General features: G+C 36.3%; 2 protein-coding genes across 6 annotated transcripts; one reads left to right on the top strand and one right to left on the bottom strand.

Moving 5' to 3' along the window:
- Positions 1–1533: 1533 nt before the first annotated feature.
- On the bottom strand, positions 1534–25304 carry LOC124412793 (centrosomal protein of 135 kDa). Of its 3 annotated transcripts, none has more exons than XM_046892914.1 (20): positions 25174–25304; positions 24809–25001; positions 23332–23632; positions 22609–22841; positions 21983–22160; positions 21724–21890; positions 21462–21652; positions 20741–20906; positions 20525–20626; positions 19999–20253; positions 19814–19909; positions 19335–19564; positions 19036–19246; positions 18815–18930; positions 4829–5108; positions 4553–4750; positions 3847–4023; positions 3529–3731; positions 3186–3317; positions 1534–1953 (listed from the first exon to the last, which is right to left on the bottom strand). In XM_046892914.1, the coding sequence occupies exons 2-20, from the start codon at positions 24989–24991 to the stop codon at positions 1899–1901; spliced, it is 3474 nt and encodes a 1157-aa protein (XP_046748870.1). In that variant the 5' UTR covers positions 24992–25001; positions 25174–25304; the 3' UTR covers positions 1534–1898. The 3 variants fall into 3 exon arrangements, with proteins under 3 accessions (XP_046748870.1, XP_046748868.1, XP_046748869.1); XM_046892912.1 differs by lacking the exon at positions 1534–1953 and adding an exon at positions 2878–3013; XM_046892913.1 differs by lacking the exon at positions 1534–1953 and adding an exon at positions 2878–3013 and having other exon boundaries at positions 22672–22841.
- Positions 9916–18506, top strand: LOC124412795. 3 transcript variants are annotated; one of them, XM_046892916.1, is made up of 5 exons: positions 9916–10034; positions 16533–16707; positions 16827–17020; positions 17134–17477; positions 17578–18506. In XM_046892916.1, exons 2-5 carry the CDS (start codon positions 16537–16539, stop codon positions 18291–18293), a joined length of 1425 nt encoding a protein of 474 aa, XP_046748872.1. In that variant the 5' UTR covers positions 9916–10034; positions 16533–16536; the 3' UTR covers positions 18294–18506. The 3 variants fall into 3 exon arrangements, with proteins under 3 accessions (XP_046748872.1, XP_046748871.1, XP_046748874.1); XM_046892915.1 differs by lacking the exon at positions 9916–10034 and adding an exon at positions 15246–15408; XM_046892918.1 differs by lacking the exon at positions 9916–10034 and adding an exon at positions 16111–16160.

The raw sequence follows: 25304 nt of genomic DNA, 5'->3' as shown, positions 1-25304 counted from the left end.
ATAAACTCTGGTCTTGTTAAATCAGATGCTGTCAGGATACTTCTGGTATTTTGGTTTGATAGTATGGAATCTCTTTTATCTTCAACGTTGGTACTGGTAGTAGTTGACATTTGTGAAAAAGAAACTGAATTAGTTCCAACACATGCACTTTTATATCGTTTATTAGGGTTGGGAACATCTTCCGTCTCTTGACTGAACCGTGGAGCGTAATTATTGTTCACAAACAAGGTATCCCTTGGCTCAAACATTTTTGCTTCATCAGAAGTATTTGTAGATCTTACGCGAACAGATGAGTTCCCATTGGAACCCAAAGTGTTTAATGTTGACATTTCGTCAGTCCAAAAACCTTGGGTAATTGTACCACCATTCAATACCGCGATATTTTTCTTTATTTCAGCTGATTTTTCCGTTGATTTTTCATGCGCAGTTAGTCTATCCATTTCAGGGTACTGCTGCTCACATGAGACATTTTTACAACATTCTAATTCTATTGTTGGATACCTTTGACTACAAGACACGTCTTTAGCAGTAAAATTTCGCTCCGAACAAGAAGATATCTCATTTCGACTGGAATAAGGTGTTGAACTTGGGTTAGCAAATGTAGTGCAAATAGAGACATTAGATAACTCATTCTTAGATGGCAAATCTTGTTCTGTTCCTCTTGTTGTATTTATCGTTATTCTAGGTATGGGTGAATTATTGCTTATAACCGAGGGCAATGTGCTAGTATTTTTTTCCAATATAGTACCATCATCTGCAGACGAACGACTTTTACATGAGCAATCTTTAAATAGTTCTGCTTGCGAAGCCATATCTTTGCACAAATCAGTACAAGATGAGCGGTTGATTGAAATTATTGCTGATTTATGCTGCGTCCCTTGACTTTTATTCGTAACTTGTTTTGAAGATTCTGTTAAAATGCAACTCTCAGTTTCTAAATTGTCGATTTTCTGTTTTATTCTTTCAGACAGTTTTCCGTCCATTGCTCGATTATTTTTCTTAACGCATGATTTTAATTCCGAAGTTCTATTTAGTTTATCCTCATTGTTTATTAATAAATTGGCCGTTGAATTAAAATACTCCAGCGAATTTGTCGATGTTTCTTGCGCCATCGTTCCTCTCTGTTGTGTATCAGCGATCCGGATTATAGATAAATCATCAACATTGTTAATCCCAGTTGAATCTGGATTGGATAATAAATGACCTTCTGGGCAATCACTCGCTTCAATCAGATTTCCACTACAGTTATTGATGTTGGCTATACCTGCACTAGTATCTTCAAATTGCACGCCTTTGTTTTGATTACTTTCTTCTATATCCAGAATACTTTGGATTGCGGTAGTACTCTTCCTAATTGCTTCTGTGACCACTTGATTTTTTGTAGAGATCCCTATAAGATTTTCATCAGTTGGTGATTCTCTGGTCTCTATGCTAATGTCTTGAATATTTTTTTCACTTCCGGTTTGTATTTTGACACTTTCTGTTTTCACCTTTTCTATTTCCTTGGAAGCAGTCTGACATTGATCTCTATTCGTATCAAGATATGAAGGATTGCTGTCGTTGATTGAATGCTTGGTAATATTATCCAAAATGGCTGTTATTTCTACTATTTGTACGCCTTTATCTTTCTGTTCAGTCTTAGTATCCAATATTGGTTTCAAAATTATATTAATACAAGGTACATCCTCGATTTCTTGCGTTTTGTAATCGTTGATCGCTCTGCTGTTACTCACAAGTTGATTGCACAGCGAATTAGACGATGCAGAGTTGTGAGAGGAATTTGTGTTAAACCTATTTGTTCGCTGAGCATCTTTCTTCAGATCTGGTCTACTGCAACAGCTTTCCGTCAATTCTTCTGATATTCTATGGCTACCAATCAAGGCATATTAGATCAATCTTTATATAACTACATTGAGATCTACATTCAAACTCTCTGGCGTTGAATTTAGTGATCTGTAAACAATAAGCAACAATAATGTTTAGCATAAATTCGGAGTTAATATAAGAATGTTGGAAGTAGTTATTACTTAATTTGACATACTATGCTATCAACTTTAAACTTTTCCTTCTGCTATGCAATCTTTAAAATAAAAGGTACAAGCTTTCATCCGGTTTATATTGAGTTTGAAAACTCAACCACCATTGACTAACGTTCAACATATATTCAAAATGCCGTATATTGCATAAAAATGTTAAGTCGAATGAGTAGATGTAGATGATGGAAAAATGATCATTTATCTTTGCTACCGAGCAGTTTAAGATGAATGAAAAGTGAGTCGTGCATCGTGACCCCAACACAAGTTTGGGTAATTTGACATTATTACAATATTATTACACTGACAAATCTGAATTACAATAAACATTGTTATCAAAAGAACATTTAGTTCACGAACACTATCAATCATTTACATTCACAATAGAAAGAACAGAAGTGAAATGTGTAAATTTATAAACATTGGACAAAACTTTTCTATTAGTTCAAATTTGCAGTTCTAGGACGCATTGAGGGAGGAACATGTGGACTGGGAACAGCATAAGCTGGTGGCGATGGATGCCGAGAATTGTTGGTCCTTTCAAGATTTATCATTCCAGTACCATCAGATGATCGATTCTTAATGCAGGAACAGTATGGGAGCGCGGTATAAGGTTTTTTGAGCCAGTCAGCATTCCTGGCAGATTCAATATATTACGACTTGATTTATGAAATTTGATCAATAGTCTGAACACACGTAACGAGTTACTGATTTGCCAGGAGTAATAAAAGTTTGCAGTCAGTTTTGAATGTTCCCTACGCAAAATTGTTGTCGAGTACTGTAGTATTTTACATTTACATTATTGGGCATGAAAAATGGGCCGAAATAAATCTACCAGTCAATGGCAAAACATCTACCTGGGTGCCGGGACCTTCCACTGATTAACAGTCTTAGGGTCTGGACGTGGGGCAGGAGTAGGACCTTTGAAAGCAGTACATGGAGGACAGGTTTGTTTCTCAGAACTACTTGGTGAACTCGCTCTATATCACAAGATAGATTTTTCATTCCTATTAGCATTTCTATGATAATATAAAACGACAGTGGTTTTATACCGAAAAATTTTTTCAACAGGTGAACAGTATGCGTAAGAATCTTGTTATAGCAAGTATTCAAATTTATTATAAACAAGGACTAATTTTTTTTCTACATTACCTCCTACTTTCTTCTTCTTTTCTTGCTCTATCAAATCTTTCGTTAGTCATCTGACGACGTAACTCACTTATCTGCTTACTATACTCGGCAGCTTGGTTTTGATATCTCCTTAGCTCAGATGTTTCTGCATGCCTGGAATTCAGATGTAAATAAAAACTGAAATTTACAAGCACAGAATTTTTCGCGAATTTAGCTACGAATTTTGAGTCTTCAATTATACAGAAGATTTAAAGACTTGTCATGAGACCTGTGGAAGGTCACCACTGAGAAATACTTAAAGAGTTAATTTTATCAAGTTGAACAGGTATAAAATATTGTATATATATATTGTCAAACGATTTACAATTTATTTTGGAGATCACTAATCTTCTGCTTAAGTCTGGCCATTTCGCTTTGGAGTTCCTGGTTCGTTGTCTGATTGCTCAGGGATTCTTGTCTTGCTTGATTCAACATTGCTTCCAATCTATCGACAGCTGCGTTATCTCTACTCATCTGATCTTGTACCATATTTTGCTCGGCTTGCAATCTCGCGAGTTGGGATTCACACTAAAAAATAAATTGATACATGCCCATGTTTATGAAATTATACTGTTGCTTCATTTTCAAAATAAATCCATGGTTTACTAATTCTTGTCATCAAGTGTGTACAAAAAAATCTTACCTGTGCTCTCATTGCTTCTTTGTCACCGAGCTGTACCTCGAGAGATTCTTTTTGTTGATCTAATTTAACGCAAAGGTCCCTAACTGCATTCAGATCTCCTTCGGCACGTCGTCTCTGTTCACTTTCTTGATGCAGTTGCGTTTCCATACTGGCAACATTTTGCGTTAGCTCTGCAATCTGGAATGCAAGAAATTCAGCGCAATTGTATAAAACTTGATAAATACGAGAATATATTGTTTCCTTGTTGGCTTATTGATTCATATTTAGTCTACAAATATATTTCCTGTCAGGTGAAAGTATATCAATTAAATGATCTAAATTCTATTTAGTAAATTGTTCAAATTACGGACAAGTTTAATTCCTAGGTAGAATAAGTGTATTCATTTTATATTACAAGTAATATATTCTAAGAGCAATAATTAAAACTAGTGCAAAATAACTTGTGTTATTCCACTAGACAATTCAATGTTTTAGTTATCATATAAAATCTTCTTGCTTCGCAGATTAGCATCATCGTTACCTAATATCTTCCGCTGTTTTAAACGGTAGTTACGTATCTTCACAGGAACCTCTAAAAATTACCTTGATCAATCTTATAAATTTTAACAAGTTGGACAGGATCACGATTAAATGAGGACTTCAACTTCCGGATACATTTGTAAATTTACACCGTTGCGAATATGCAGTCAGCTGAGAAAAAAGATACCTGAGTTTCATAGCCCCTTATCAGACAATCTCGATCAGCAATCTGCCTTTCCAGATCAAGCAAACGATCCTGCGCAGTCTGAAGAGCACCTCTGGCTTCCGCAGCCTCAGATTCTAAGCTTTGATTATTAGTCTCCAAGACTGTAGCTTCCAAGCTCAAACTTCTAAAATGGTTGAGCATTTCAGATCTTTCATTTTCCTGCAAGCCATTTAACGAAATTAGAGCTTAAGTATATAAACAGATTAAAAAAATTTATAATAAAGATATAAATCTTACCTTCCTATTTAACAGTTCTTCTGCTCGACGAACTTCGGTGACGTAAGTTTGCAGTTGACGTTTCAAATCATAAGATTCCGCCCGAGATGCTTCTAAATCCCGCTGAAGATTGCGACATTCGCAAGTCACAGCTGCCAGGTCGTCTTGAAGCCGTGAATTTTCCCGAATTGCATTTTCTCGGTCCATCGATGCTGATGTCAATTGACGTTGAAGATTGTTTATCTCCACCTCCATTGTACGCAATTGTCGTTCCTGCTCGGCAGTCTGGTCCACGCATATTCTGTATATTAAAAAATTTTTTTTAAATAAATAACCAAGAAGATCTTTCTGAAGTGACAGAAGCTGTTTCGTTTTCGATTTTTTTTCACTTTCGTATTCAACCAATCTTTTTTCAAACATAAATTCACATTTTGTAACGTTGTTAAGTGCGATAAAAATAATACATTTGTACGTATACACACTCACAAACCATCGTAGAATGTTCGAAGGTGTAACAATTTGAGTATCTTATTATTATATACCGGTGAGAGAAAGTCTCAGTCTCGGATAAATTACGTGATGGGATTCTATATTGATTGCATGATTCAGATAAGAATGACAACATCGCGATGTGATTTAGAGAAAGAAAAAAAGCAAGAGTGTTTTTTTTTTTCCTTTTTCTTCCTTTTCACCTTTCGCCCAAGAATTTTCAAGATCTTTCGTAAATATTTACACGTCATATTATATGTGCAATATGTATGGGTGAAAAGGGAAAATGAATTCCACGAATCGCAAAATTTCATCACATGGCTGGATGAAAACCAGTGCGTTTCATAATTCGTATAAGAAATTACGCTAGCTAGGTAGGTACAATAAAATCTTCGTCAACCAGCCGGCTAGACTGATACCAATTCGATCCGTGAATAATATGAATTAAAATTCCGGACATTTCCACGTGTGATAAACCCCAGTAAATATTCGTTGCAAGTTAACGCAGTTAAGAAATAGTTTATGAAATTGGTCAAGAATTACTATGGCCTGCATGCAGCACGATGCAGTATAAGTATTATAAGTACATACACACACACACACATGTACCAATACACAAGATTAATCGACGCGTCCAAGCCAATTAAGATTCACCCTCGACAATAAAAGGAAGATTACTTAACAATCGCGCGTAAACGACGTTTCAAATAATTGACCAGACTTATTACGATTCGGAATACGTGGTGTAAGTGCGTAATGTTTCGCATGATGCAAACATATCTCTCTCTTTCTCTGTTTCTCTCTGGATACGATAAAGAGGACAAGGCCGGGTGTATGTACCTAGAAGAAGAATGTGTCATACGACCGTTTCGAGGAATTAATTGTAACATTTTAGGCTGAGGTATATTAATTGAAAAAACATGAAGATAGTTTTCTGAAAAAAAAAAAAAAAAAAAAAAAATAAATAAATAAATAAACATATATTAACTCACTAATCTTATTCCTAAGCAAACAGCACCTTTTTTGTAATGATAATTTTATTTCTGTACAAAATCATCGTGTACTAGCCAATGTTTTTTATTTTTTAAAAATCCCTTAGGCAGTTTACTCTTCGCAAATGACACAATTTGTCGATAGATCGTCAAGACTGAATAAATGGAGCTTGCTAATTTTTTCTGTCAACCGCGAGAACACCGGTTGCCGAACATTATAAATCGAGCTGGTAGATTATGCGAGGAGACATTGCGTAATCGGTAAATCGATTGTGTATACTAAACGAACGAAGTGATGAAGAAAGAAACACAAGCAGCTGTCCAGCACAAAGACGACTACTTTCACTTGCCGTGTGGTTCGAGCTGATCGTGCAGCCTCTTTGGTACCTTAACGCTATACATATACTACACGTCCAAGGTACAACGAAAGTGAAAATCCTATGCGAGCGGAGATGAAAATTTGCTACCATAAGCTAATATCAGGTATATGCAGTCGGCAGCTGATCAATAATATAAAATATGCGTGAAGGTATAAGGCTCGATTGTGTACCATCTGAAGCTAAGGTAAAAGCCGGTAATTCATTTAGTTATTAAATATTCAAATTATGGCTATGAGGTACGGCTTTTTTTTATTGCCACGGATGTATTATACACATACTCGAGACATTCGATTGATCATAGAGACCAATTCACCAAGCAAACAGAACTTAATTAACCCTGTAACTGATTCGATGTAATTAATCAACAGGATTTTAATCACAGTTTAATTTCCATAAATATTATCGGAGAAATGACTTAGAATAAGTATACTGCAAGTGGATTTGATAAAAGACCGCAACACCGTGCGTGATATATAATGTACTTTCGAAAATGAGAGTTTATGTATAACGGAGAGTTATTACGGGTGTGAACAATCCATGTTATACTAAAAACGTATAAAAAAGCGCTTAGCAAATTTTCTGAATGCGAAATGCATTAGAATCAGGGGAATCGGATGGATCGAGAAGTTCAGACACGTCCATTGAAGAGTAGATGAATAATATAGACGCGGTACAAGTCGAGAGGAAATAAAGTCTCGCAGAGGTTTTTTCAAACAAAAAAAAATTTGTAATGCAGATCACGTATTCCCCCTTTTCACATATTTTACACACACTATTTTCATGGTCGCGGGTTATTCAGGGTCACTAAATGCTCCCTGCATTCCACACGGGTTTTCGAGAAGTTTGTTCTTCATATTCGTCGCTTAAGCTCATTCGAAGAATACGAAATACAGGTTCGCGACGAGCATGATTAAGTGAAATTCCATGCATTTTTTCCACCACCCGAAATACGTCAGGGTTGTTTACCAAGAAGAATATCTCCAAGTCACGTATAAAATTCCGCGGATAATCCTCCGATTGATCGACTAACACATTGAATAAATAAAGCTAAATGTAAGTAAAAAAAATGCAAAGACAGATTGCACGACTTCTTCTACACCCAGCTGATACTGATTTCCGGTTTCAGCAACGGAATCTTGTTTCTCGAAATCGTACACCCGTGTATAATAAATAACCACCGGTTTTGCAGCATAGATATGATCCCAACAACGTGGATGTACAGTGTAATTCCATCTAGTCGGATAAAAGTTTTCACCGTACTTCAGGAACGTAGGATCAACGATCGAGCCGAGATAGCGAGATGAACCTTCCGAACCGTCGAGTAGAAAAGCGGTTTCCTAGTCTCCGAAGGTGTATGTCTCTGAAGCGTGGTACATACGTGAGTATATAGATATGGAAACACGCGAGTGTAGTCAGAATTCATGATGCAATATCACCGCCGTGAGGATAGAGCTGCCGTTGCTACGGGATAGAGAAAATGCAAGATCTTCTCTCTACAGCATCTCTCGCATCATCTTGCTGGCACTGCAGCCATACGGCGCAGAGGCGATGCACTCGACAATGAACGTCTATAAGCGTTTAGGTATACCTACGTACACTAAGGTGTTCGGTAAATGGAAGATCATGTTGGCTCGAAATGTGGAAAAAATTGCTCTCTAAGCTAGATCGTACATGACACACGAATCCTGTATGTTTTAATTTCTCATATTATTTTTCAATCATTTTTCAAGCTGCATAACGTCGTATTTTATACTTTTTCTTGACCGTCGTTATTTTCGATTGTACAAAAAGAAGATGCGAAGGGAATTCCATTCTACTGCTCAAGAATTCAGTACAAAAAAAAAAGGTCAGCAGGGAAACTCAAGGCTCGAAATAAAAATCTGAAAACAATTATAGACTTTTTTTTTTCTTTTATATATATTTCAAGCCGATCTACGATCATCCAACATTGAAATTAAACAAAAAACCGAACTTATACGGTTCCTGGTGAACTTTGTCTGACCTAAACTTGAAAGGATCTCTAATAATATCCATATATACTGCAAACCCGGACCCGGACGTAGGGAAATCCCTGAAACGTGAACTCGTTGAGGTGCAAATCATAAATTATATTAGACCTCTACTGTACGTGGTGCAAGAAGTTGCGTCATTGCGAGACAACCATAAAGGTAAACCCCAGTCCGCACCTTCGCATCACCAAGTGAATGAATACATGAGCTGGCAAGTACTGGTTAAGTTTGCTCTCTGTGACTGAGATTAACTATTCATCGGTCCCGTTACGGGATCAAACACCCTCAGGGGCACTAATGAAATTACGCAATTGAACAAGGCCTCGACGACCATCAAACTTCCGATGGAAACATGAATATTGAATGTCTTTTATTACGTTATATTGAATCCGGTATATCCGGCTTTCTCGGTTTGAATGAAAATCTGTGATATACAGAATACAGTAATAGAACCTGATACAAATTCAATTTCATTTGTAAATGAAAAACTAGGACATATCAAGCTTATATATTCACTTGGTCAATCAACTATTCAATTTTTCCATCCAGCACGACAGATTTCCATCGATCAAATGAAACCTCGAAAAATTTTTAATCCAAATTAACAAAAGACAAAGTCTGAACCGTATGACACTTGTGCCCATTTCTACCATATTCAGTTTCGTTGAAAAAACTTAAGTTGGGAAATTTTGAAAATCTGACAATTCCAACTTTCCTCAACTGTAGAGCAAAGTTACACGAAAAAGTGATCGAATCATCGGATAACATAATGCTGAACCTAAAAACCGTCGCGTCCGCGAACGAAAGTGAAGTTTCTATATACGAGGACGCGTGACGGTTTACCCCCATCGCGATTCAGTTTCGGAGCTTCGTTCTCGCGGAGTTAGGTAACAGCCTTATACTACACGGTGAGGAATACAGCGTCGTGCAACAAGCTCTATGGAACAGCCATAGAACGAAGTCAGATCCGAAGTCAGTCTTTGAGCTAAACTCCTGCCGTCAACCGGCGACTCGTCGATGAGACACGTGCGTCTAGGTATTACGATAAAAGCCACTCTGCAGGACGACGTTTTCGTGTAAAATTAATTACCAAATATTTCACACTCAACGATAGCGCTACTATATAACTATAAACCTTAACCCATACAGTGTATACAATATAATATAATATATACGTGTTACATGAAATACGAAATTTTTAATAGCTGCAGTGAACTTATTATAGATGTGAGCACAAATTATTGTAGTATAAACGGGAAAATTGAACCTTGTAATGTGATTTAAACAGAGTGATCGGTGTGGTAAAAATTTGGAATATATACGATACGCGTATTATACCGGAATCAACAACGGATAGGTGAGAAATTAACGATCTATAGCCAGAATTTATCGTGTACAATATTTCAACGTGGTTCGAGGCATGTTATAGCCTTTTAGTGTCTACAATGATAATCATTAAACACGTTTACGTATGAAACGATGCAGCTTCTCGTTTTTGTTTTTTTCTTATTTTTTTTTTTTGTCTCTTAAATCCTCAGCTTTAATAGAAAAGTTCATAAATCTTTGGAGAGTGTCATGAAACGTCGAAAGAAGACGAAAAGGAAAAAATATTAATAATGCAAATTCATATGGAAATAATAAGAATAATAATGAGTTATAGAATCTGCACGATGCGCACTTTTATTGCACGTTATTGTATGTAATTATGTATACGCGAATTACTCGGTAAAATCGACTAATCGAGATTTTGAACGAGAACTGAGAAACGTTTACGTTTATAGATATACATATCGAGAGATTTGAGATTCGAGAATTGCTTCGCGATGTCGTTAATTCGGTTTCACTTTCGTTTTTACGGCAACTGTTTTTAAACGCGTTTATTCAGGTTTGAGAATATTTTGAATCTCTATTTCATCAAATATCACGTGTATACGGGTTTATTATTTAAGACATATAATACAACAAATTTTTTCTTCCAACTTAGTTGCAACACTCGAGTATATCAAGAAGCGGGTCACTTAAATATCATTGAACTTTCTTTAAATAAATTTTCGTTCAAGCTGTAGCAACGGTTTATAAAGCTTATATAAGATATCAGAAATTTTGCAAGCAAGTAACAAACGGCCGTTTATTTTTATTTCTTTTGTTGCAACGGGTAAACAGCGATAAAGACGTACGAACCGCGGTTAAACAAAGCCAACTCAAAGTGTTCTAAATTTAATGCGACAAGTCAAAGTTCGAATCAACTTACTTCGGAAGAATTTAATCTTCGCGTGATTGCGTATACGCCACCCGAGCAATTGCAATCGAGAAATTGATATGATTGATATGTAAGTTGAAATAAATATTCCGTAAAACAATATTGACGAAAGAACGACTCAACGCAGCGTAGGAAGAAAGATTCAACGTTAAAGATGTGCAATTTCTTCGGTAAGGATAATCGCTCGATCTATTCGAGTAGAAGCGGTAGTAGGATATAATAAATTAACTGTCCGTGTAATTTCGCGTTCTCCGCAGATCGTCGAACCACGAGAAATTTCACGTTTCACGGTATAGATAGAAATGTTCAGAGACGACTCCGATATTACGAATTAACGATCAATCCACGCAAGAGGGTAATCAATTTCAATAGTTTTTTTTTTTTGCCAGCCGCGGTTCATAATCTGACGTGAAGTTGGCCGTATCTCAAGTCAATTTATAACACGATTGCCGATGATTAATTTAAACGTTACACACGCTGTGTGAACATTCTGTAACGATAATTGAAGATATGAGTACATTCTAAGAATAGTATAAATCTGTTTATAAAATACAGAATTATTATTATATATATATGCTGGAACGATACGTCTAGAAACACAAAGCTTTCTTTGTCACTGCAGGTATCAATAATCCCAAGGCTGTGAAGTTAGTAACGTTAACACAATGAAATATCAGTGAAAAAATCATTATCGCGTAACTTTCGAATGACTTTCAAGCAGTTGGCTTTGCAAAATAAGATTTACTAAATTTCACACTTGATTCCCAAAGGTGCGAAGTAAGGATTTTACCTAAACACGAATTGCCACAATAACGTTACTAACTTCATTCTCATAACATCGGAGTATAAAAATGAGGCTCAATCAATCACCTTGTGACAGTGCGTTTACATTTTTGCTTAATTTTTTCAACTCATTCCACGTTCTGCATCACCATGTAAAATAAAAGTTGGAATCGAGTGTTCGCAGTCTGTCCAAAGCGATTAAAAATTTATCAATAATTCATGAATTTGACTGGCATGACAAAGCGAACGTTAATTAAAGCCCAAATATTATGTATGCACAAGCATTGCGTAAATTATTTGGAAATACAAGAAATACAAGAAATAAAAATCAAAAGTAAAAAGAATGATTGAAAATCGTTTTTCAACATCCCGTACCTAAGCCGCATGTCATCTCCGCATGGCAGGCAGCAATAGGGACACATGGGGTAACAGGTCTCCATGATGTTGGCAGCAAATCGTTACGACAGATCATTTATGGAAGAATTTAAGCATCTGGATTTCAGAAATTGACGGATAAATGGTAAAATTTTTTTCTTTCTGTTCGTTTGTTTTTTTTTTCTTTTTCTTTTTCTTTCTTGTTACTTTCTAATTACAAACCGAATACTTGACAATACATTGCGTATCATCCGTTTGTACCAACAATTTTTAATCAACTGCCGATCAAACCTGCAACGCATTTATTGTAGCCAACGAGACGTTATCGCGGCGAAAAACTAAAAATCGACCGTCAACTGTCAGTGGCAACAGTTGTTTTATTAATTTATTTCGTTTATTTTTATTTCGCGATTCCCTCCCAAATCTCGCTGCCACACGGATGTTAAAAAAGAATCTTAAAACGTAAAAATTGGCGTGAAATAGCTACGTACGTACTCGATCTAGAAAAGTCACGAAACGAGCACTCGTGTATAGAAATCTTGGACGAGAAACGTTTGATTTGTGTATACAGGTATATATTTATACTGTAACTGTAACGAAATTTTCCATTAAAATACGTTTAGTTTCGCGTTCTCTCTTACAGTTAATCACAGAGTAATTTTCCCCGTCAAATCCTTGTTTATTACATATTATACTAATAGTAGTAACTAATAAATATATATAAGAGAATCTAATCTTCCGTAACTAATCGACGAAGAACACGCCACGCGTCTCAGCTTTCAGATTAATTTTCCCATCAACAAAATCGACAACTGTAGGTACGAACAAATCACAAAGTGTGTTATATATATACATATATATAAGGCAGTGTGTGATATATCCGGTAACCGTGAACTTGATCTCGTTAGAATTCAAAGCGACGTTTTTCACCGAACGTTTTAACCGTGACCGTTTGAAGTGAACTGTTTTGTATGCAACTCGAGGAAATCTCCTTGTTTCGAAAGCTGCATTCGTGTACACAAAAGACGCACGATGAATAAGCCAGAAATCTCAAAGGTCTCAAAAACGAACCAAGAATTCAACATAAAATACCCTAATTTCCCACCGAATTTTTTATCGTCCGCATCCCGAACGACGTGAAGATTTTAGGCAGGAGAAAACAATTTTTTTTTTTTTAATGCATATATATATATATATTGATACACTGGATACGTAGGTGAGAATGAGAAGGAGAGCTTGCTAAAATGTGAAAGCAACTTGAAACTCCACGCTGCAATTATGCAGCGAATTCGATATAATTATGTATATGAAATTCAAACTATAACTATAGGCAAAGAATTAGGTATTTGCAATTACTGTTAAAACATTAGATGTGTATGTGTGTATATATATATATATATGTAACGTAATATTTACTCGCAAAATTATGACAACTTTACTAACAATAAGTAACTTGTACTCTCACTTTTTCTACACCCCCCACCATAATCGCGTCATGCACCATATGCCTGCATACTTGTTTCACACACCGTGCGTGATTTGAGGCAAAGATCATATCTTGCGTGATGGCGTGACGCGTTACGTGAACTTGAGAACTATGAAAACTATACTCGCAGGCGAAATAATACCTATGTGGTTGGTTATTTAACAATTATTCGTTGACTATTATTTTTATCTTCACTACTTTTCCCCATTGTTTCGTAACTTTATGACGATTCCTCGCACGCGTTAGTTTCATTTCATTCCAAGTGTTTTCTCACACTCGTTATCAACTCGCAAGTGCGAATTATATACCTTCTACAGTCATTCGCTCGAGCACATTGACTCATAACGATTTGTAATTAATAAACGTATATACCTATAATACACGTGTATAATTTAAATCATTAATTTCTAAAACTGGTTATAGCTATTACCAGGTATGCATGTATGTATGTACGTATAAATTTATTATAAATACGAAAAATAAACCTGTAACGCGTTTCTATGTGTATTAAACATGGGTCTGAATTCTGCATTAGATACCTACGTCCAGATAAAGATACTGTGGCCAGCTCATAAATGTGTTAATGTATTACTTTCTTATCTTCAACTGGTGATATATCCGCTAGCAACAAGAATTGCACACGTACACAATTTATGGGAAATAAATTGAAAAAAAAAACAAAAAAAAAAACTTTCCACAAGCAAACAGGATTCGGGCAATAAATAGCGGGCGATTTTTAAAATCCGACCTTCGCAAATAGCTGCTTAAACAAAATTTGAGCAAGGATGAGGGACTCTTTGGATGTGGGAAAACCCCTGGAATCCGGGAATTCAACGCGTACCGCAACAGAGGCTAGCCGCATGAAATACACGAAGCAAGTTTCGGTAATTACGTAACAATTTCACCATACACGCTGGTGGTCATGGCCGTGGACGAGTGCAAGAGTAAAATGCGGATTGCTAAATTCGGGCGCATCGTTTAACATTGTGCTGCACTGCGTTTGAAAGTGAAGGTACAATTTTGAAAGGTATCGGTCAATATGCGAATATGAATAATAATAATGATAATGATAATACCGGGCGACGATTCGAACTTCCTTCTCGATCCATCAAAGCGCCGAATAATTATATATAGCTAATTGCTATGAGATCGTATCTGATGGGAGATTTATTGCACGTCGAGAATCATGAACCCTTAAAACCACGAGCACATGTACGCACCAATACCCAGTTTGGGGCTTGATGGGTATGTTTTTCGTTTCGCGGTTATTTCGGTCTCTTAACTATAGGTGTGTACGTATGTAGATAGCCTTTACCACGGCCGTGATCCTCGCGACCTTCGTGGTTCGCGGCAAGGCCTCAAGTGCGAAATTCCTCTGTGCCAATATACAGATTTCGACGTGGTTAATTAAATCCGGATAAACAGCGTCGACGTTTGCTTCGTTATTAGATTTATGCCTGTATTTTGTGATTTTTGGTAAATGGATTTTGCTTTTTGTTTCTTGTTAGATATCCCGCATGTTTCTAAAGTGGTTATTATAGTTTGAAAATTCGTATCGTTATAAGATAGCCCAAAGAATTCTACGTAGGAATTAAAACAGCTTATTACTTAATATTCAAATTTTCGCAACAATTTTACGTTTATATTCGATAGTCAATTCAAAGCCTGATAACAGAGATGAAAAATGAAAGGGGGTGGACATACAAATAACAGTCGCGAGGCAAGTTGCGTCTCCGTTCTTTGCGCACGATTAAACAAACGGACAGAATCGCGGATCTGACTATCAGAGTTCAAGCAGTTCAAGCCACTAGAAAGCAGACTTAACTCGTAACTCGGACTTATTATCGTATACACGAGGAACGACTAGACAGACGAATATTTGCACAGCAACATCAAAGAAGCGTTCGCGAACGAAATTAACACAGAAAAAAAAAATCTATTTCTTGCTTCAAAAAATTTTCAGACAAAGAATCGAGATCCAATGAAAACTAAATCAGGATTGTAAAGAAATAGTAGACGAATAAGAAGAGGTAAAAATGTGATCAGAAAATCGTTGGTATTCGCTCGTCGTAATTCAGAGCCACGTGGTATTCTTCGCAATGCCCTTGCCATGGAGAAACAGTGAAAGTATCCGGTCATTTTATTCAAACTTCGAGTACTTTTCCGTATCCGTATATGTATATAAACCGGACACACACACACACACACACACACCTGTAAAATACTGTTGTTAGTATCATACGAACGTCCAATTCCACGTCCAGTTTGCTATACGCGAAGCCAAATCGCGTGCATCACTTGTACCTCATACACGATGTGTGGAAGTAGGTACGCGAGTAAAATGAAATCAAGAGTCTTGAATCGTCGGCGTGACAACCATGTTCAAAACGTCTCCGCGTCTCGCCGATGAAGGATCCCGTTTATTCCGAATAGAAGAAAATTCAAAAAGATTTAAAAAAAACTTGACTCTACGCAAAAAGAAAAGAAGCTGCGAGGAAAAGTGAAAAATAAATTTCAAAAAGGGGTGAAAAGAAAGTTGAAATGAATCGAGGATGATCAGCGAATGGTCAGATATAATCGTGAGTGGAATAATCAGCGCCTTAGTCGGATAAAAATTAATACTAATTGTTGTTAACTAAAAATTTCTATCGAGGGTGATCAATGTATTTGATCATGTTTTACGAAAACCTGTTTAACCGTGCCGCGCTCGCAATCAGATAACTAAAAGGCGTTGCAACAAACGAGAAAACCGCGAATTCTCAATTTTTTACGCAACTGATAAGACCTCTCAGAAATTACTGACTAAACTATTTACCAAAATTGAGTGATGCAGTTGAATAGAATCTGCAGTAATAATGAAAAACGCTACCAGACTTAAAAATTTTCAACATTTTCAAGCGTATGCATCGATGTAACTTGAATGATCTTAAATAAACTTGTTTAAATTTCAGCATTATGCGGAACCTACTGGTAAAACTACTGTGGCTGACTCTGATTGTTGGAGGAGGAGCAGCGATAGTGCCACCACCATGGGCAAACCCTTCCAACAATCCTTGCGCTGCTCAGCCTCGTGGATGGCAGCTGCTTTACTGGCCAGCGGATGGAAAATGTTACAAAATATTTCAGGTGCGTAGAATAGATAATAACAAGCCTAAGGCTAAATTTGAATATATTGCTTTCAAGAACATGATCAAGACCTTGAACTAATTTTTGAGAATTTATTAAAATGCCCGCATTTATAACAGATCGGGGCACCTTGTCCACAAACAATGGAACTGAGCCCAGCAGCTGAAGGAGGAGGTACGGTTGCGGAATGTAGATGCCCTCCAGGTACAGCGCAATCTCCTCGAGATACGCTTTGTCATTCGATATTCACAAGGGGACCCTGCCCAGCGGGTCAATATTTTTCACCTGTTCCAGACATTAGCGGTAGATCAAGGTACTGAAATAAATAATAACAGACTAATTCAGAGTACTTGATTAATATACTGCTCAGTTGCTTTAGAATAAGATGATGATCCTGATGCTTGATTATCTAATCATTTTCACAAGTTCAAAGCCGAGATGGGGTGTGTGCCAAGAGCTAGAATCCTGTCCCGAACAAAGCGAGGCATATTGGCCAAGAGATGGTAAATGTTATCCAAAGTTGAGTCGAGGTCCGTGTCCAAGAGGAGAGCTTCTCGTCATGGGAAAAGATAATTTACCGGAATGTTCGTGCACCTCCGAAGGCGAATTGGGGAGGTATCATTGGCCCGGTGAAGGCGGAGGTTGTCACGAGCACTACACGAAAGGTCCGTGTACAGAAATTGGGGAATTATTTCTGCCAGGAGGGCTGTGCGGCTGCCATAACGGGCTTCCGCACTATCACGAAGAGTCAAATATGTGTTATCAATTAGGTAATCGAACAAAGCACCAAAGAATATTCTACACAAATTCGTAAATTCAAGTTTCTACATTTATGGAAATTACCATAACTTGTTAACGTGTCACTTCAAGGTGGAATAGGACCGTGTTCAATGGGTCATCACTTTATCGTAACGACAACGGATCAACAGGATCATCCAGAGGAAATTCGAGCTAAATGCGTCTGCAAACCGGGTCATGTTCTCTACGAGAATGGTTTGTGTTATAGAATTCACACAAGAGGACCGTGCAATAACGGTGAAATGTTATTGAACGAAACAACTTGTATCCCTGTGCCATGCAAAAGAGGGAGACTTTATTTCCCACAGGAAAAAACCTGTTACAAAATTGGTTCCAAGGGACCATGTCCCAACGGTCAAATAGTTTTATACGATTACAACGTGCGACCCTCTCTAGACGGAATCAGTTACAACGGTGTTTGTGGATGTACAAACGCCCTCAAAGAGTCTGGTAGATGTTCGGAGGATGTGGAAGAAAATTGCAGAAACACACCTGGCATGGCTGTGATTAATAAAACTTGTTACAAATTGTACACCAGAGGACCTTGCGCTGAGGGTGAATGGCTAGTTGCTCAACGAGCAGCCAAAGTCGATTTATGGCAGACAGCGGAAGGTGAAGAGAGACCCAGAGCGAGATGTGAATGCAGGCCTGGATATAAGCGTGTTACAGACAGCGTAGAAGTTTCGGAAGTAGAGAGTAATAGTTTAATTTCACCGGGTGGTTGTCAGCCACCAGCAGTCAGTCTGGCAAGATTTCTCAATAAACAAATCAAATCAATCGACTTTTGAAACGATACTATGCGCTAATGACTTCTAGAATTAAGCTAGTCTACAAAAGATAGTGAAACTTTTAATGGATAATTAATTTTTACACATATGTTAGCCACACAGCTTTAATATGGTTAAACCGAATTGTGATAATAGGCATTGCTAAGTAGCCTAATAAGCGACAATCTAGTTAACCAGAAATAGAAGTATATCGAAATGGCCAGAGATATTGTTATATTAGAGCCAAAATCAATCAATGCTGTTTCTCTTTTAAAAAAATCAGGAAAAAAGTTCAATAATACCCTCTATGTTGTTAGAATTGTTGAGTGAAGTAATGTCACTAAATAACCACGTTATTTCACGTCAACGTGATTGAATAAGGACTCTTATTTATTTGGTAACTAACGAGCATTTTTAACTTTGTAAATACGTAGTTATAAGCTTCAAATATGCTGTTAAATAATTTTTTTTCGCATAGATATCGTATCCCTTAAAATTTATTTCTACATTTTTTTCTGTAAATAAAGACTGAATTTACTCACTGATATTTATGCTGAAAATCTGAGACCTGTTGCTCCAGTCCATTGCTCTGTTGTTCTTTGAACCTGACTTCACGCTCCAGTGCAGCTATCCTCTCTGTTTTTTCATCCAGATTCATCTTCAAATTATAAGATAAAAAATTAAAAAATCACACCAACAACAATTTTCATAAGTCAAAGCCTTAAGACGTCAAGATCTCGTCTATAAATATAAAGGTAATTACCAATAATTGATCTTTTTCTTGATCCAATTGTGCCAAGTTCGAACGCAACATGTTGCACTCCTGTTTCAACTCCTTGACCTGATTATCGAGTTGCATTTGCTGCTGTTCTACATTTCTTTTATGATCTATCATTCTGCTCAACTCTGTTTCTGATTGACCCAGTTGCCCTTGAACATCGCCTAGAGCCTGATCAGTTTGCTCCTGCAATGCTCTACGAAAATAAGGGCAACAGTAAAAATAATTTTAAATCCATCCATTCCATTGCTATTATTATTATTATTATTATCATCAAAGAATACCTGAGCTGGAAGTACTGGGTACGTTGAGTTGTCAGTTCTTCTTTAGTCCTCCTTAATTCTTGTTTTAAATCTTCTAACTGATCCTCCAAGCCGTTTATAGTAGCACGTCGAGTGCCTTGAGAAAGCATTAGATCCTGTCTTTCAGTTTCCAATTGCTTCAGTCTTGTCTCTGCTTCAGATAGACTTTCCCTCAACCGACGCTGCTCAGTTGTATGAGCGTCTACTGCTATCTATTCGAATGATATTCAAACACCCATTCACGAATAACATTGCATTCCCACAATTCTTACTAACGGAGCATGCATTACTTTCTACTTTTTATCCCACGTCAACTGGGGAATAAATTGAAATGTTATGAAAAATGTACGTCCTAGGAAAATCTGTGATGCCAGGTAAGTGTGGTAAAATTTTTTATAAACTCTGTAAACCAACAAGGAACATCAGAAATAATTATTAGTAATCTAGCTTTTAAGTTTTACCTTAAGTCGTTCGCGCAAAGCATCACGTTCTTCCACCAATCGGTCAACGTCCGCTCTTGCTGTATCTCTTTCACGTTCTAGACGCTCTACCATGGCCTGAAACAATCATTTCAAAGTTGATTAACCGAAGTTCGTTATAAAGTAAAAAAAAAAAGAAAGAAAAGGGAGAATAAATGGAAAAGGACCTTAGTTGAACTGGCATCACCACGAGAGGGAGGAGATGCTGTTGAACAATTACAAGAGCCAGTTGGCCTACAAGGACTGTAGGGACTGCAAGGAACGCACGGCCTCCGTTGTTGGGTTTTTGAGGCCTGTAACCTCGCTTCCAAGTTGAACTTCTCGCGATCTACGGCTTTCTTTTCTCGCTGAAGTTCGGCCAGAGCTTGTTCTTTCTCGTTTAGCTGACGCCTTAGTTCGCGAGACTGAGTCCACAAGTCAGCCTATCGTGTAAATCGTAAACTTGAAGATTAACAACCACTTCCATCATATCAAATGTAAGTTTGTGAAAGGAGAATTATTTCAGAAGGCTGGGAATTGGTACGTACTAATTTACTCTGTGCTTAATTAGATACATGTACGTAAAAGTATTTTTTGATTTTGATCAGTGTGACATTCGATTTTTGGATTCTTCCTTTCTTTATATCAATACGATAGACATAGTAAAACAATTTGATAAATTATCGCACCAAATTATGGAAAAAACTTTCTTACATTATCACCATTTGATACAGAGTTAAACTCTTGTCTGAATTTATTGTATTCATTTCGATAATAGTCCCTTTCAGTTTCCAGTCGTTCTATCGTTTTCTTCAACTGCAAAATTGAAATATATTTTCATTTTTCATGAAAATGTGATAGAAAATTGCTAGATAAATATGTTCTTTACGCTTTATACGTTGGTTTTTCAGTGAATAAAAAAACACTTACGGAATTGATCACAGAGTCCTTCTCGCTTTCTACTTTCTGATTTCCAAAAGCTTGCATCCCATTTGATACAGGATGTACAACATCCTTAGTAACTTCGTCCTCTTTGTGACCATTCAGATTTTGTGTGGTCACCGTAGGTGACGTAGATCTAGTTTTGGCTGCTACAGAAATAAAATACTATTTAGGATTTTAAGATACGAGATACTGTGCGGTTTGGTCAAATATTTAGCAATTTATTCGTAATTCGCAAAGTTACCCGTTCTTTTCTTTAGTACTTTCTTTCCTTTATTTTTATCATTCTTTTCCCCCTTTTCTTTATTCTTTTCCCTATCATCCCCACCACCACCACCACCAACATATGAGTACATCTGATCTTTTAAAATGTTGTTAGAAGATTCCAAATTAGTAATTTCTTGTCTTTGGCTTGCGCAACTTTTGGTAAGACGCTCTATCGTGTCATGTAAATCTTTTTCTGTAATATTAATATGTGCTTTCAATGTACAAAAACGTATTAAATTTCTTTCATTGCTCTCACAAGACGTGGCAAATAGTTGTACAAACTACATTCATGAATTCATCTAAATTTCAATTTGTTATCTCATCTAATCATCCACCAAGACAGATCACCGAAATTTGCTAGTCATTTGATTTACATGTGAAATTCGTTATTGATCATAATCCCTTTATACCGAATAATTAAATTCTCGAATATTTACCGATTACTGTCAACTGATTTATCCTATCGGTCATCTGTTTTTTTTCATCTAAAGTAGACTCCAACACACGTTGGATGTTCCGTTTTTCTATTTTGCAGCCCTCTAAATCTGCTCTTAATTCTTGCGCTTCTCTACGCTCAACGGTTAACTCACTTTCAAGCACATGAACCTGTGTCATAAGGTCTTCAATTTTTTCCTGCAGAATAAATCAATATAGCCAACTTTATGTCCGAATTTACAGTCATAAATTGTACGGCTATATCTCACCTGTAATCTGCATACTCTCCTGTTATTCTCTTGCACAGCACTGTTACAATCTGCCTCTACAGCTAGTGCAATATGATCAATGTCTCTGAGCTCCTTTTCAAGTTCCTCATTTCTTTCAGCTAGTTTCAAGGCTCTAGACATAGCTTCGTGCTGTTTAGCCATCGAATCTGTTTGTCGATTGATAAAAAAAAAAAAAAAATAAACCTAATTGCATCAGGCTTTCAGTTCTAAGAATTGTCAAATAGGAACGAATTTTTACCCTTTAACTGTTCTTCTAAATCTTGCTTAGCACGTTCTAAAACCTTCAGATCACCACCATCTCCGTAGTGAGTTTTGTCGAATTTTTTACAAAAGCAATCTTTAGTTACTGCAGACAAGGGACGACCACCATCTAACATTTTCTTCAAACGCATTATTTCCTTTTCCTTTGTGGCTAGCTATAAAAAACGTTAGTATTCTCGGTTTCAGAGTTTGCAATAGACAATATCACAGAATTTTGTAAAAGAGTTTATGCTTTTTAATGACGTTTTAGCTAACAACACAAGAATGCATCAAATTTTATTTTTTCCAACAGTTTTGTTAGGTTCAATTGTAGATTTTTAATGTTGTTCTAGGTGTATGAAAAATGCTTCGTTGTTTCATTCAAACAAAATAGTCATTGGATTCCAAACTATAGAAAACTCTTTGAACTCACATTTTGCCAAGTGAGCTTTCAGCGACGTTGTTTACTTTATCTCTGTATAAAATGTAACTATCTCAAAGTCAGAAGCATGCAAAAAAAAAAAATTCTCAGCGTTATAAGATAATATTTTGATGAGAATTATAATATAAGTAGTTCAAGGAAGAATCCAAAACTCATGCAAATTTTCAATGAGACTGTTGTACCTGTAATTTGAGTGTATGTATCTTCTCGTTTTGTATTGAGAGATCACCTTTGACTTTGGTTACCTCACGATTTAAACAGTTCATTCTGTGGTCTGCCATTTCCAATAAATCAAAAATGTGTGGTTCAACGTGTCTTGAACTGGGTAATGTGGAAGGACTGCTTCCTGTTCTTGGCAAAGGATCTGCCTCTAGCGTCGGCCTTCGCAGCGGATAGCAAGCTCGTTTCTTGGTAGCTGTAAAGGAAGCATAATTTTATAAAGCATAAATATATAAACACTTCGCATTAATCAATGCCTTCTAAAAGGACTTCATGATTATTTTATGGCTTTTGAATAATCCAGAAATCAATAAGTAAATAAAAGCGTTTCGTAGCTCTGTATGAACGTTTTCTTTTTTGTCAAGCATTACGCAAAGTTTACTCATAAACGAAAATGAAGGTAAAACTGTTTGTGAATAAGTCAACTAAATGCCAGTGTTCCAATTAACTCTCTTTTTCTTCACCAAATATTTCCAGTTTATTGCAATGCTTTTGAACGCCAACTGAATCACTCATTAGATGAGTCAAAACGTGAACAAATTTTTACATTTTCATCAACTTATTTGCAGGGATTCTCTCTTCTAAATTATTAAGTACTTCTTACTTGTATCATTTTTTAGCTGTCTTTAAAATGGACACAAATCAAACACCAGTGAACATGAATAGTAAAAAAAAATTGTTATTACCAAGATTAGTGTTGCTTATTACAGGCTTACAACATTTGCCTTGTAATTCGAGAATTTTGGCACTTTTTCCAGCTGATTCGGCCTCGAGATCTCTAATTTTTTTATTATTTCGAGACGATACTAACTGAAGATCGCTATTGTCGATTTCTAACTTGCGTACTTGCTTTTTCAACTCCTTGATTTGCTTCTGATGGCTTTCATTTGTCTCGAGCAATTTCAAGTGAAGCTCGTTACATTCCTGTACTAGCCTTGCGTTGTCGCATTTGTAGGGCTCAGTTGCCAGTTGCAGTTGACTACATGCCTGATAAGCGAAAATGTGAAAATCAATAGATAAGCAATAAATTGAGGACCAATCGGAGAGACATTCCAAATCAAAAGTTAGAAAAGATTGTACCAATGACAGTGAACACAAATAGAAAAGCATCCTTACTATGTAATAGAAATGATTTTAAGCAAATCTGAATAATACAAGCCAAGATATCAATCAATAATTTGAAAAAAAAGAATTTAGAATTAGAACGTTCACAATGATTAAACTTTTATAAAATAAAAATGTAAAAACATTTACAAACAGTCATCTCCAGAGACAAGACATAGAGTTATGTCAATACAGTAAAACAGATTATATGAGTTAACACTTACGTACTTAATTGTCCACGTAATTATAATTGAAAATATCTTACACGCTCATCAAGTAGTTTTTACAGATTTAGTTAACAAGAAATATGTGGTCAAAATGAGCTTGAAACTATCAAAATCAGACAGAAGGGATTAGAATTTAATGATTTGTAACTTTTTGTACAAATATTGAAATCTTAGCTAGCGATAAATTCGATTTTGCTCAGATTTATTTCTACTGACTAGTACAGTCGTTGCTTGATTCGAGTCACTCATGGAGATTTGTTTCAATTTTTCTGCTTCTCCAACTTTTAATTCAGATGATTCAGCCGATTCATCAGTAAGAATGTGGAACAGAAATTTGAATACAGTTACAATCAAGCAAGCATTAATCAATGTATAGAACTTTCATAGTTATTCTTTTCAAGACGTAATAATTTATTGGTTATTGAGTTAGAAATCTCTACATTCCTGTGGAAAATACAGCATAAGAAATGACAATTAGAAAATATAAAACCGTACATTACTGGTAATTGTAAAATAAAATTAAGCTTTTTATGAGACAATTAATTCCTGTGGGATTATTAATGCAAATACACAAGCGTAAACTTACCACCTGTTACGTTACCTGTCACCTCATGTGCCAAAAATTAAACAAATTATGAATGAAATATTGAGTTGCGTTTTTTTCTCGATCATAATGCTTCTTTTTTTTATAAGCAATATAAAAACAGTACAATTTGTATTGAGTTTTCAAAGTTAAAGTCAAAGTGAGCATTGCTAAACTAGTTTCATAAGTAGAAAATGTTATTAGACGCATCAGTGTATATAGTAACAGTGATTCACGAAGAAATCTTACCTCTATATTATCTTGAGCGACCGACTTGAAGTGTTTGAGGCTGTCGGTTGTCTGAATAAGATCTGCGAGTAATTTTTCAATCAAAGGCAAAGCATCCAACGATAATGCCTGCCGATAACCTAATCGATCCAAGTGTTTTCTCACTATCCGATATCTCTCGGCCAAATTATAATCTTCCTCCATTGTTTAGTTACTAAAACCAATAAAAAATTGCATGTTATTAGACCTCCACTACACACAGACTGCTAGCTGTCCACAAATTGTTTGTAAAGAAACTCGCGCTTTACGATAAAGCAACGAGCGTTTGAACAGTCAATTCACGATTCACGTGTAGTAAAGTGAATCAGCGATTTATTTCAAGTTACCTAATTAGCGTCGTTGAACTTAAATAATTTTATTGTTTACAAACGCCGTTGACAGCTACATTTATGGAGGGTTATCTCCACTATATCCATAGTTGCACCAGCGTGATGCAAACATAAACATAACATAGTTG

Source organism: Diprion similis, chromosome 11 (assembly GCF_021155765.1).
Source record: "Diprion similis isolate iyDipSimi1 chromosome 11, iyDipSimi1.1, whole genome shotgun sequence".
NCBI lineage: Eukaryota > Metazoa > Arthropoda > Insecta > Hymenoptera > Diprionidae > Diprion > Diprion similis.
Note: the sequence above shows the minus strand (reverse complement) of the source record. Positions and strands in the feature narration are given on the sequence as shown.